The sequence below is a fragment of the Aulonocara stuartgranti genome, assembly GCF_965226115.1.
Source record: "Aulonocara stuartgranti genome assembly, chromosome: 22".
NCBI lineage: Eukaryota > Metazoa > Chordata > Actinopteri > Cichliformes > Cichlidae > Aulonocara > Aulonocara stuartgranti.
Window position 1 is genome coordinate 36,063,789 of NC_138957.1, and position 14,026 is coordinate 36,077,814.

Consider the following 14,026-nt stretch of genomic DNA (forward strand, 5'->3'; position numbering starts at 1 on the left):
TGGTTCACTCAGGTATGTTTGGACCTGCACTGTTGTGTCTGTAATAAAATTTTGAGTCCTCGTCTGCAGGACTGTGGTGTCCAAACTAGGCCTGAAAAACCAAAACCCCTGCACCACTTTTATATTTCATGATTACAATTAAAACAAAACACAACATGCAGAGAAACAGAATCAACTTTCTGGGTTTGTCCAAAGTTTATTTAACAAATTATACAGCATGTATTAATGTTATATTTTTATTTATTCATACATGATTTGAGTTTATGAACTCTACTACTCCCATAGTTATTTCTTCAGTGTTGTTTTTGGACAGAGACCATTGAAACAGTACAGAAAGTGGGGAGAGAGGGGCTGAGCTGCAGCACAGAGCCTGGGCTGAACACAAACCTGAGACTCTGCAGTACTTTTTACTGCTGCTAGTCTTTCTGTCCTGACAGATGTGATGATATCATCTGTGCTCTGTGATGTGCTGGTGCATGAAAATGTTTGCAGACTTTAGATTGGTCACTGAAAATATAAGACGTGCTGTGGTCGTTATTCTAAATGTGTTCAGAAATGTGGGAAACGATTGAAATACCCTGAAATATCTAAAGATTCAAAGTTCTAACATGGAAGTATTTGGGACAGCAGCTTCATCTAAAATGCAGCGTGGTCTTTCAGTCTGATCCCCCCATGTTTGTATGTCAATTTTTTCTGTTATTTGAGACGTCTGTTGATAAACTGATGGGGAGACTGTGCAAGTAAAGCCTTGTTTTGAGTACATTTTCCTCACCAGTTTCCACTTTAGGCGCTGAAAACACATATTAGACACCAGCTATTTATTTTGTGATTTATATAAATATATTTCATATAAACAGTCAACATGCAGTAAAAGAAATATCTAAATATGTATTTGTATGTATTATTTCCCATCCACGAGTCTGAAAATAATAATGCTGCTCTATGTTCACTGCATCTCAGCACCTGTTTGTATCACTTCTGCTGATGCTGCAGACCGCTGTGTCTATTTTATATTTGAATTGGCCTTTTATATTTTCTTCTACTGTTTCTATTTTGTCTTATTTCTGTTTAAGAAAGACATGGTACAGAGAGGGTGGAGCTGCCTGTAGCTGTCTGTGGTGCTGAAGCTTTCAAACATTTCATACCAACACTGACTACAACTGTGACCACAGGGGGGCAGCATAGAGCCAGAGAGTGTTAGTGTAGCTGTTCAGCCCTATAGTAAGAAACAAGAAGACTGATGAAGGAAAAGCTTCTTCCACTGGTGTAACACACAGGTTTGTATGAAGTCACACTAACTAACCAGCAGTAACCCACATTTGATATTTTTTGCTGAACTTTTACAAACAAGACATTTACTGTAGTTTTAGGACCAACAGACTGATGAATAAACCAAGTAAAGCAAAGTAAAGACAAGCTGCACTTTGACTTTTATTAGAACAATTTGCTGGAACTACAGAGTAATGAAGTACTTCAAGGTTTTGTGTGGATGACTTCCAACCTTACTGTACAGCACAGAGCACAGAGGGACAATATATGTAATCAATATATGATGCAGAATGAACAAGTAAAGACTGTAAGCTGAGTCTGAGGCTCATGCAGGACATTTCATAGTGAGGTGTCTTTGGTTGGATTATTCAAACATTTACATCAAAGCACCAAACTCATCTCTCACAGATGAAGGTCATGTACACATAATTATTATCATAATTATTGTATTCAAGTGACCGTCTCCATCTCCCATCATGGTCACAGCAGACTCCATAGTGACCATAATAAGGATCTGACCATCCTGTTCCCCAGAACCTGTCAGAGAGATCAAATCTGATATGAAACTGGACTAAACTCATAACTATTGTCACATTCATATAAATATGCGTCTCTTTTGGAATATTTCCAATATTTGCTGTATTTCTTTCCCAGGTTTCTCGCCCACTTTCCCTCCTTTAGACTTTTCTCTGAGAATCATCATGCACACTAAAACAGCTTTCAAGCTTTGATGAATATGAAATCTTCCTGCTGTAAAAATGGAGAATAAAAAGAAGTCAGAGCTGACTTTCTGCTGTTTGAAACTGTTTTGTCAGCTGTTTACAGACATCACTTTGAAATGTGTGTCTATCAGGTCATATTTACTGAAGCTTCTTCCTTCATATGTTCTGAAGTTTTACAAACACCAAAGAAGAAGAGACAGGAATTCTCTGAAACACTTTTTGTTCTGTGAGAAAAGAAACATTACAGCACAAAAACATGAAGACAAATTGAACAAAGTGAAATGTGTCGGTCGCTGCTTTGAACATGTTTCAATCCTGATTCCTTCAAACTGACTTGTTGTAACTGAACGTCATCACAGACTGCAGATGAAGAGAGTTCAAGCACAGCTGTTCATTCAAAGGAGGATTTCTGCTTTTCTTTACATTCAGTTTGTGGGGCTGTTGGAAAATAGCTCAGCTCATGTATTGCTGATCTATCTTCCAAAACATCAGTGTTTCACTTCTAAATAATAACTCTGGAATAGAAACAAACTAATGTCTCACGTTTGTGTCAGCGCTGATCCGTCCACCCATTCCCATTCATATCCTCCTGATGTCCATTTAGCTTCCAGACCAATCCAGGACTCTCCTCCAAATTTACTGACAAATTCCTGTTTGAGAAGAGACACAAATATTGTCTCCAGTCATAATTCAGCACTTCTGTTGTAGTGACATCATCTTGTGAACATGTCTGAAGGAAGAATAACTGTGATGAAACTTTTCTTCCATTGTGCAGAAATCAGAAAGAGCCAAAGAATCGATGAATATCAGCTCCTCCTGTAGCTCAGTCAGTGTTGCAGTGGAATCAGTGTTAACAAATCATTTGATTCAGTTGGATTGAATCAGAAAAATAATCTGGATTATGAGGATTTCTCCCATTTTATAACATTTCTGTTATTTCAATGTTTTGTGTTGACTTGGTTTCTAAGGATCATCTGAACTGGTTCCCATTTAATCCTGGTTCTTTAACTGCTTTGAATTCCTCTCCTTCATAATTCAATGTGAATCTCCAGTTTGCTGTATTGTAATCGATCCACCTCCCAAATCCTGCAATCATTTCCTGAATGGATTCTCTAATCTTCTCTCATCGGTTATTGTTCATAAAGTCATTTTAGTAGATGAGTCTAATTTACTTATTGATGATCCCTCTAACAACACTGCCACACAATTGATGAACACTGCAGCATCATTTCATGTAGTGCATCATGTTGTCGGCCCCACACATAACGCTGACCTTCCACATGTCTGACCTACTATCCAATCACAGATGTATCATCTTTGACAGGCTTACAGTCAGTGTTGTCTTCCCAGAGACAAACTGCTGTCACTCCCATGTCTTCTAATGACTGTGGACATTTTTAGATTTCTTCACTGGCAACATCAACAGTATCAGGTCAGAGTTCAAGTCTGTACCTCTTCAACCGCCCCAAGTCTCTCCTCCAGTTCTGTTGTTGGAGTTCAAACTCCTTCCTGCTGCCATCTCCCCCTGACTTCTCTCTATTAGAAACCAGTCCCTTTCATTTCAGCTGACTTTCAAACAGCCAGAGTCTTTGTGAGTGGGATCAACCCTCCTTACATCCCACTGTTTTAAATCAAGTTGCTCGTCAGCTCCTTCAGATCTTTGATCAATTCCAACCTGGTTCCAGACAAACCACAGCACTGAAACAGCTTTCATGAAAGTTACTAACCAGATTCTTCTGCGCTGGGATAAAGACTCCATTTGAGTCCTGCTTGACTTCTCTGCAGCCTTCATACTGTTGATGGTGCTCCTCTTATTAACACAGTCAAAGGAGCTTGCAAAGAAAAGCGTCTGGACTTCTTTAAGTTACTTGAAGACGTTTCACCTCTCATCCGAGAAGCTTCTTCAGTTCTAAGGTCAAATGGTGGAGAGTCCCAGATATAAACCTAGTGGGAGTGACCCCCCACAGAGGGACAAAAGGACCCCCTGATGATCCTCTAATCGCCTGAGCCAAGGTGTGGAACTGGGTGTGGGCCCCAATCAGCCAGAGTTTCGGGTGGGTTCATTGTGACCAAAGACCACAACATCACTGTTTTACCAGCTGATAAGGGAAGATGCACCGTGGTCCTAAACACTACAGATTACCACACAAAGATCACTACTCTCCTCAGTGACAACAATACCTACGAAGCCTTAAAGCGAGACCCCACAAGCAGCTACAAAAAGAAAGTTATAGCTTGCCTTCAAGACTTTGAAAAGGACAAAATTATTGACCGCCTCACATATCACCGCCTTTACCCAGGGGATGCCATACCCTGCATCTACGGACTTCCTAAAATCCACAAGGAAGCTGTCCCACTCAGACCCATAGTCAGTAGCATAAACTCAGCCACTTATAACATTGCTAAACACCTTGCTACCATCCTTGCTCCTCTCGTGGGGAACACCCCACACCACATCAAGAACTCCACCGACTTCACCGACAAGGTCCAGAAACTTACCCTGGATCCAGATGAAACCATGGTGTCCTTTGATGTAGTCTCTCTCTTCACTTGCATACCCACCACAGAGGCCGTGGAGACTGTCAGAAAACGACTACAAGAAGACAGCTCCTTGGAGGACAGGACCAACTTCACAAGAAAGGCTCTTGGCTCTTTCAAAGGAAGAGTACCCAGCCACTGGTACAGATATGTGGACGATACCTGGGTCAAAATCAAGACACAAGAAGTGGAATCCTTCACTGCGCACATTAACGCTGTGGATAAAAACATCAAGTTCACCAGGGAAGACACAAAGGACAACTGTTTGCCTTTCCTGGACTGCGCCGTGCACATTGAAGAGAACGGCAACCTCAACATCGAAGTTTACCGGAAGCCCACACACACGGACCAGTACCTCCTCTTTGACTCCCATCACCCTCTGGAACACAAACTTGGAGTAATTAGGACCCTACACCACCGGGCAGAACATGTTCCCTCTAAGCCGGAAGGAAAAAAGAAGGAACACACACATGTAAAGGAAGCACTCAAAACGTGCGGCTATCCTAAATGGGCGTTCTTAAAGTCAGCAAAGAGGCACAGAAAAGAAGACCAGACACCAGCGAGGGAGGATAAGAAAGACAGACGCAACAACATTGTCATCCCCTATGTAGCCGGTGTATCAGAGAAACTCAGGAGAGTTTTCTCCAAGCACGACATCACAGTGTACTTCAGACCAAGCAACACACTCAGACAGAAACTGGTTCACCCAAAAGACAAAACTCCTAAACACAAGCTTAACAATGTGGTGTATGCTGTACAGTGCAGCGAGGAATGTCCAGACCTCTACATTGGAGAGACCAAACCACTTCACAAGTGCATGGCACAACACAGAAGAGCCACCTCCACAGGACAAGACTCAGCAGTCCATCTGCATCTTAAGGATATGTTCACATTTTGGACAGAGAGGACAGATGGTTTGAAAGAGGAGTGAAAGAAGCATCTATGTCCACTGTGAGCGACCATCTTTGAATATCAAACAGATACTTCATATTAATCAACGTGTGTCCTCATCTGAGTCCCACATGCCTCAGTCCTTGGACCAGTTCTGTTCTCTTTATAAATGCTGCCCCTGTGACATCTGCTTAATGGTTTTAATGGGATCTCCTAGCACTGCTGTGCAGATGACACACACACTAATGCTTTTCTGTCGAGCCTCTCCTGCCTCAGTGAATGCTTCTCTGTCATCACTTCATGGATTTAAACTTCCTTCATCTCAAACTGAAGTTGTGCTGTTTGGCTCAGTTCCTCTGAGGAGGTCAGTCAGTACATCGTCCCCCTCACCAGTAACATCCAATCACCTGTTAAAGATCATTTTGAACCAACAGCTGCATTTTGAGCCTCACATGTCAAAGGTCAGCCAGTCTTGTTTCCTTTAGCTCAGAAATATTGCAAAGATCAAATCTTTACTGTGATTCAATCATCTGGAACTTTGAGTTCATACTTTCTCCTGCCTGATTATTGTAATTCACTTTTCACCTGCATTTCTCAGTCCTCCATAGTTGGTCTGCAGTTAGTGCAGAACTCAGCAGCAAGGCTGCAAACAAAACCTGGCCTGCAGTCTCATATCTCACCTATTCTTGCTTCTCTTCACTGGCTTACAGTGAAATTCAGAATCCTCTTTTAAATCCTGTTATGAACATATAAAGCTGTGCATGAACAGGCCCCTGCTTATATAGCAGAGCTTCTTGGACCTTATCACTGCAGCCGGCCTCTCTGATCATCTAATCAGCGTCTCCCAACTGTCCCTCGCTCTGATTTGAACACCAGAGGCCATCGTGCTTTTGAGCTTGTTGCAGCCAAACTGTGGAACAGCCTTCCTCAGACTATCAGGTCAGCTGACTGTTAACGGCTGAAACTCATTTTTACAGGTTAGCTCTCCCTCAATCTTTTCCCCTTTATTTTCCTCCATAGTTTCTAACTGTTGTGTTTCTGATGGAATGAATGTGCTGCTTTGTTTATGTGTCTGTATGTTTGCACATGTATACTTATCATCAATGTGTGGCTTTAATTCACAGTATGAAGAACTTTGTAACTCACTGTCAGCTCCATCAAAGATCACACAGACATGAACAAACACACCCACCTGTTCCTTTTTGCTGTTTATCATCACCAGATCAGCTCCTTTATCCTGACAGGCTCTCCTGCTCTCAGACCAAGTTTCACTCTCAGTGGATTTAAAGTAACAGCTGCTTCCAAACCTCGTCCATCGATCAGGACACTTCTCTTAAAGTCAAACACATGTTTTAAAGTCAGACTTTGTGTCCTGTTGTATCACATTAATCTTTGGTTCCTGTCATTTTCCCTGTAAATGCTTCATTTAAACTCAGGTTTTCTCTCTTATTCATAATGAACTGAAACTTACATTTATACAGAGAAACTGTTACACAGCATCAAACATGTAGGATTCAAAACAAAGACACAATCAGGTTATCACTGTGTAACACTGATGTTTTCTATCAGTTATTCAAACTTTATTACCTTCTATCTTCTCCTTCAGCTTCTTCACTTCTTCCTGTAGCTGACTGTGGTTTTTACTCAGTTCATCATAACGGCTCTGTAACTGAGTCCGGCTGGTTTTTGTGCCTTTAGAGTAAAACAGATTAAAATTAAGTTAAAATGTTCCACAAATATATCTGTGATATAAGAACTTGGTGTTTGCTTACCTTGAAGTTCATCCTGCAGCTCAGTGTGATTCTTTTTGGTGTCATTGTAAACGTGGTTCAGTTTGTCACATTTAGCATGAAGTCTTTTGTTTTCACTCTTGTTCAAAGCATCTAAAATATTTCAGTGAAACCAAAATAAAATAAAATAAAATAAAATGAGTGAAACGTTGAACAGAAATAATCTTCTTCCTCTGCTTTGTCAAATATCAATAAGAGTCAGAAACTTGCAGCCATTGCTCTTTAACATGTCCTGTGGGTGGAGGTGTTAGAACTACAGGAAATCTGATGAGCTAAATACGTATCAACTGTGAACAAAAACCACTGACAAGATTCAGAATAATTGTGCTTCAGTGTGGAGGAAGAAGGTGAAGAGTCAAACAGCATTTCTACACCTGTAGTCAGAGATGTTATCTATATGCTTTGAAAGAATAGATTCTGACTCATGTGACATGTGCCTGTTCTCACTGAAAATATGTCTTTTTACATTCAGTCAAAGCTGCTCTGAGGCTTCAACACTTCCTCTTTCTGCTTATTTATAATTAATAAATGTTTCTTCCTGCAGCTTCCAGGAACTTCCTGCTTTCAGACGTCCTTTTGCAGGCGTCTCTGTTCTCACATCATAGATTTGTGATGTTTCTGCTGATCCAGCATTAAGTCTGTCACAGCTCCACCAGGAGCTAAAGGTCAGCTGAAGATCATCAACTGATTTAAAACATAGAATCAAACCACCTTAAAATCCAAACATCAGCAGCTGCTGGGAGTTTTCTCTGTGTTGTTGTTTTTGTTATTGTGGAGTCTTTACCTGATAATATAAAGAACCTCGAGGCAACTGTTGTTGTGATTTGATGTAATAAAAAAAGATTCATTGATATATCCCAGCAGATGAATGGAGCTAACATTAGCTTGTTAGCTACCTGCTTAATACACCAAGTGAACTAACTAGTCGCACAATGACAGACGGCCACTGTCTAACATAGTGTGGCTGCACCTGCATCAGTCTGCAGCAGATGCTGCTGCCTGTCTGCTTTGTTGATGTAATCACAGAATCACCGTGTTGAGTGAAGAGTTTGAAGGAACAACAAGAACATTCACTCCACAACACACACAAGATATGAGCCAGGAATCATGCACACAGACACACACCTGCTAATCAGTGCTAAGTAACAGACTCATGAAATACTAGAAGCTCAGTCAGCAAAACCAACGTGTTGGTCAGGCTGTACCACACAGCAGCTCATATTATTGATCAGAGAATTCCATTTAAAATGCCACCGTGCAGTTTTTATGAAGAGGAAACTATCCTTAGAGACCAAAACTCATTTGGTCCTGAATGGAAACATGTTTTTACTGCAGCAAAGGTGCTCATTTTAACATGGGAGTCTGTGGGGACTGACTCGCTTTCAGCATCAGCCTCCAGTGGTCATTAAAGGAACTGCAGTTTTTGCTGCTTCTGTGTTGGCTTCATGTACTTCCTGTATTTGCTGTGGCAGAAGGACACGTTCTGGTTGTGAAGCTGCATGTTTGTTGGCTGCTGGGATTCAGTATCAGTCATACATTCATTTGCAGAAGTTCAGAGGTTGTATCTTATCTTACAGCATATGGACAGGATGATGATCCCAGCTAACATCAGGAGGCACAGCACTCTTAGACCCAGTGTAGCACATCTGAAAGAGCCCTTCAGGACTGAAGGAGGATTCAGAGTCTGTGGTCCTGTTAGAAAGCAGTGTGGATGTTGGTTTGTGCTTATTTCCTGTCAGTCTGTGGTTAACAGACCTGTGGTTGTGGTTGTATCAGCTTAACGTCAAAAAAGGGCCGGTTGCCAAAAAACAAAGGAAATATAACATCTGCGCTGTGACTGAAAGAAGTTCCTGTTAATCAATAAGTGACGTACAAACTATTGTGGGAAAGAATTTAAATTAAAAAGGTTCATACAGCAAATGGAGAAACAGATGTTTGATGGGCTGCAGTAATTTGGCATTAAAAGCTGACTGTAACAAACTGGAAGTACATTTAGATTCATAATTGACTTACCTCCTTCCTGTGACTGAAAATGATCATAACTATCTCTCATCTCATCTGTACTCTCGTAGATATCCACCTCCCTCTGCTCCCACTCTGCTCCGTCCTCCTTTCTGCTGTATCTCACCTTCTTTGATAGATCTGGTTTGGCATAAATATCTGAGGACATCGTGAGAGGACGGAGACGCTGAGCAGGAGTTTAAGCTGTACTCTAACAGTTCTGCAGTACTGACCCTGGAAGATATCGAGCTGTTTTATTCTTGTCCAGCCTTCTGTCTGCTTTCAGGCAGGAAGAAGCTTTGAGGAAGTGGCAGCGTGTAAGGAAACACAGACTGTGTGATTAATTTGCATAAAAATGTCTTAACTGCATTTGTTTCTCTTAACTACAGATAAAACTCTGTGTTGTACAATATGTGTACTTTGTTGAGCTTTTGACTGAGTTTGCATAAAGCAGAAAATGTATAAACTCTTCTTTTTCTAAAGACGTTGAACATTCACACATAAAAGCACAAACACAGTCACACCTCAGTGTCACAGTTGGTTCGACCCAGGAAATGTTATTTTGTCAGTTACAGTTTGTTTTCTTGCTGTTGCCTTATAGAGAAACAAACTGTTGAACTGTTGAGGTTCATCCAGTCGATGTGGAAAGTTTGAACCACGTCTCAAACACTCTTTAAATGAACAACAATTAAATTTAGCTTCACTGCTGACCGAAGATTTTAAAGTTTTTTAAACTGTAACTTTTCCTTTCATTTCTACATTTTGCACTTTCAGGAAAACTGATGCAGTTCATTTTTTGTGTTCTTTGATTTGATTTTCAAAGGAATACAGAAGTACTTGTGTGAAAAAGTGTCCAACATAAGGAGGAAAAGTTTTTTGAAATTACAGTGCACTTAAATGTTGCACATCTTACTGTGAGGTCACCAGGAAATACTCCTTGTTGTTGGGCCGTCCTGGTTAACACACCTCTGCAACATTACATGAGAGTCGGGTACTCGGCCTCTGGATTTGTAAATCTGGGCTGGTGGGTTCAAACACTCCTCAGCCTCCCTGAGAAGGTTTATGTCAGAATATTGAAGGAGAAACTCCATCCAAATGTGAAATCTCAAATTCAGAGCAACAATGTGGTTTCCATCCTGGTCATGCAGCACTGGACGAGCTCTTCATTCTCTCCAGGATGTGTGGGAGTGATGAGCCCAGCTGGAGCTCCTCCACACTGAAAGCACCTGACTAGGATTACACCTGTGTGCTACTTAGGTGTTGGAGGTTTGTCCAACTGGAGGACACACGTTGTCTTAATCATTCAATTCACTTTGACTTCTACAGCTCCAAATCACAGCAACAGCCTCAAGGTGCTTTATGTTGTGAGGTCGACCGTTCAATAACATTACAGTAACAAGTTTGCTGTTTGTGTGTTTTCCAGTGAAGTAGGAGAAACTCTGCAGTGTGGGAACAGGAACTAAACACAATCAGGTCTGCAGCATCAAATCATTTCACTTCTAATGTTCAAAATCAAACATCTAACATATTGGAATCAAATTCCTCACAGCGTGTCATGATTCCCACCACAATCAGCAGATACAGCACTCCCAGGTTCACTTCAAAAGCTCTGAACCAGCTTCTTCTCACAGCTGGAAGCTTCTTCTCGGTGTGAACATCTACAAAGATAAAACAAAAAGTCCATTTATGAAGCACTAACGAGAGACTTTGGAGCTTTTTATTAATCCTCACTGTAGGAATGATCCCAGTAGAAAGTAAATCAGATTTACCAAACAAATTAGTCGAGTTTGTTAAAAAGTTACAGGAACTCAAACAAGGACAAAGTAACATTAGTCCATTCCAGCTGTTGTGATCGGTCGATGCATTTCTGGCCACTTCTTGGTCGCAGCTTTTGAATAGATCAGTGAGAGAAAAACAATCCTCTCAATATAAGGACTAAATGAGCAAAACTATCCTGATGGACGTGAGGGAACGTAGAAAGAAGTGTAGAAACCTGAGGGACAAATATGGAGGAGAGTCCCAGAATATTAGTTTCTATGACGATCATCTGCACGCGGGTCAGAGCTGTGAGGAAAGTGTAATGCTGAGGAACTGTCAGCGGTAGTGTCGTGGATGAGAGAAGGAGGACCCAAACGCTGGACTCACAGGCAGGTAGGTGAAGGTGGATGTTTATTGCCGAAGGAGCGAGCAAACAGTACAGAGGGAGGAAATGGCTGGCTGACTGACCATACAGACGACATCAGACTTACATCATCAATGACCCGACACTGAATGGGTAGAACAGAGGGCTTAAATACACAGGCTGGTGATAATGATGATAATGAGGGACCGGTGAGTACACAGCTGAACATAATGAACTAATGATAATGGGAAGAGGACTGAACATAATACACACAGACCAAGGCTAACACAATAAAACAGGAAGTGGAACAGGCAGTAGATAAACAGTGAGTGTGAACTGAAAACACTGGGTCACCGACCCAGGAACCCTGACAGGACCCCCCCCCCAAAGGCCGGCACCCGACGGCCAAACGAAAAAGAACCAGAACAGGGCAGGCGGAGGGGGCCCAGGACGGAGGGACGGAGGCCACACAGAGACAGTTCGGGTGGGTGGCCACGTGGCCCGAGGCCGAGACGAGACAGTTCAGGTGGGCGGCCACGTGGAAGGCAGCAGCGACCACTGAGCCGGTCCGGTGGGCGGCTGCGGCGGTCGAGACGAGACTGTTCCGGTGGACCGACCGTGCGGAAGGCAACGGCGGCCACTCAGGCGAAGGCGGTCCGGGGGCCGGCCGCGCGGAAGGCAGCGGCGGCCACTCAGGCGAAGGCGCAGGCGGTCCGGAGGCCGGCTGCGCAGAAGGCAGCGGCGGCCACTCAGGCGAAGGCGCAGGCGGTCCGGAGGCCGGCCGCGCGGAAGGCAGCGGCGGCGGCGAAGGAGACGACGGAGCAGTTCAGGGGGCCGGCCGCGTGGAAGGCAGCGGCGGCGGCTCTCCAGTGTTAGGCGTGCTGGCCATGGCCCGGTGGGCACAGGACCAGACGAGGACGAAGGCTCTGAGGCTGGAGCCGGACCAGGCGGAGCAGAAGCTGAGGCAGAGGCCGGGCCGGGCGTGGGTGCAGCTGAGGCAGAGGCCGGACCAGACGAAGCTGAAGCCTCTGGCTGGAGACAGGCCGGGCCAGCGGGTGCGGAAACCCCTGGCTGAGGAGCAGGAGAGCTCACAGCTGGCTCTGGGTGCTGTGGCTGCAGGTCCGGGAACCGAACAGGATGGTGGACAGGCGACTGGGGGACAGGAGCAGACTGGACTGGGGGACAGGAGCAGACTGGACTGGGGGACAGGAGCAGACTGGACTGGGGGACAGGAGGAGACTGAGCTACAGGAGGTGACTGGAGGACAGGAGGAGACTGAACTGACTGGAGGGAAAGCTGAACAGCAGGTGAGGGAACCGACTGGAGTGGAGATGCTAAGGGAGGAACAGAGGCAGGCGTGGCTGACGACGGAGCTGACGTTGGTGTGGCTGATGGCTGAGCTACAGACTGGGCTAGACGGGGAGATAAGGCTACGGCCTGGGCTAGTAAAGCTGGTGCCTGAGCAGGGGACACTTCAGCCAGCCTAACCAGGGATAAAGCTAGTGCGTGAAAGGCTGGATCAGGTGGTGGATGAAGTGGTGGACTGATTGGCTCTTCCGTGCCTCCAGAGCGTGAGGGCACTGGCTGGAGAGCCTCAGCTGAGTCTCTAGGGGGGTCAGGCCAGATCCTGGCCGCCCTCAGCCTAGGCGCTGGGACAGGCACGGGAGGTGGCTGGACACCAGTCACCCCCACCCGAGGGACAGAGGTGGGTGTGGAGGTATACGGGGTCACAGCTGCCCTCGTCCTGGGTGCGGGCACAGGTGTGGGTGTCGGCTGACTGACAGGAGTGGAAATGATGACTGGGTGAGTGATACTGACAGGTGTATCTGGCTTTATTCTGGGGCCCGTTCTTCGTACGTCGCTTACTACATCCAAGATCAAATCATCGCGCTAACCGTGAGCTCGCTAATCTGGTTCCCCGAACACACCTGCTGTTGACGATTACTACAGCTGGACGCAGGAATGTGACATCACTGGGTGTCGTAAAAGGGGCTACGCATCGATAGTAGAAACATTGATCGGCAACCCGCTGATTGGTCGGCGAAAATGTCCAAGGGGCGTGCTCGGTATTTTCCGGCAGCAGAGCAAGAACTCATGAGTGAGGGATTTCAGGAGTTTCAGAGTTTAATTAAAACGCAAGAGAACACTGCAAAGGCTGCAAAAGCAAGGAGCGAGGGCTGGCAGAAAGTTGCTGACAAATCAAACTCGTAAGTAATTTAATAATAACAATAATAATGGAGTGGATTTATATAGCGCTTTCCAAGGCACCCAAAGCGCTTTACAATACCACTATTCATTCACTCCCACATTCACACACTGGTGGAGGCAGCTACGGTTGTAGCCAGGCTGCCATATCGCGCCATCGGCCCCTCTGGCCAACACCAGTAGGCGGTAGGGTAGATCTATCATATGACACTATATTGTCCAATATCATATGGCATTATATTATATTATAATATGTTATATTATATCCCCTTTCACATTAGATCCACAACAGGACCCACAAGAACATGGGAACAAGTAAAAGTGGAATACAGGAGTATTCTACAGAATGGTAATATTTATCTCTTAGATTGCTTTGCGTCTCTTGGCAAGGTAATACTGGCCTGTAATACTCTGTTAGTTTGTTCATAACAGCAACCAAGAAAAGGGCAGAGGAAAAAAAGACAGGTGGTGGTCCTGCACCCCCTCGT

The 14,026-nt window shown here is 44.2% G+C and overlaps 1 protein-coding gene across 8 annotated transcripts in view; it reads right to left on the reverse strand.

The window, feature by feature from the left end:
- LOC309699524 (C-type lectin domain family 12 member B-like) overlaps positions 1 to 14,026 on the reverse strand; it is a 45,349-nt gene that overhangs the window by 27,901 nt on the left and 3,422 nt on the right. For 2 of the 8 annotated variants that reach the window (XM_082522602.1, XM_082522596.1), the window contains exons 1-4: positions 9,224 to 9,662; positions 8,786 to 8,902; positions 7,193 to 7,303; positions 7,008 to 7,112 (exon numbers count right to left, since the gene is read on the reverse strand). In XM_082522602.1, the coding sequence (XP_082378728.1) occupies positions 7,008 to 7,112; positions 7,193 to 7,303; positions 8,786 to 8,902; positions 9,224 to 9,380 (490 nt within the window). In that variant the 5' untranslated portion in view covers positions 9,381 to 9,662. Of the gene's footprint in view, positions 1 to 6,612; positions 6,753 to 7,007; positions 7,113 to 7,192; positions 7,304 to 8,785; positions 8,903 to 9,223; positions 9,663 to 10,758; positions 10,870 to 14,026 lie in introns of those variants that run through there. The other 6 variants (XM_082522606.1, XM_082522603.1, XM_082522601.1 and 3 more) reach the window with 5 other exon arrangements.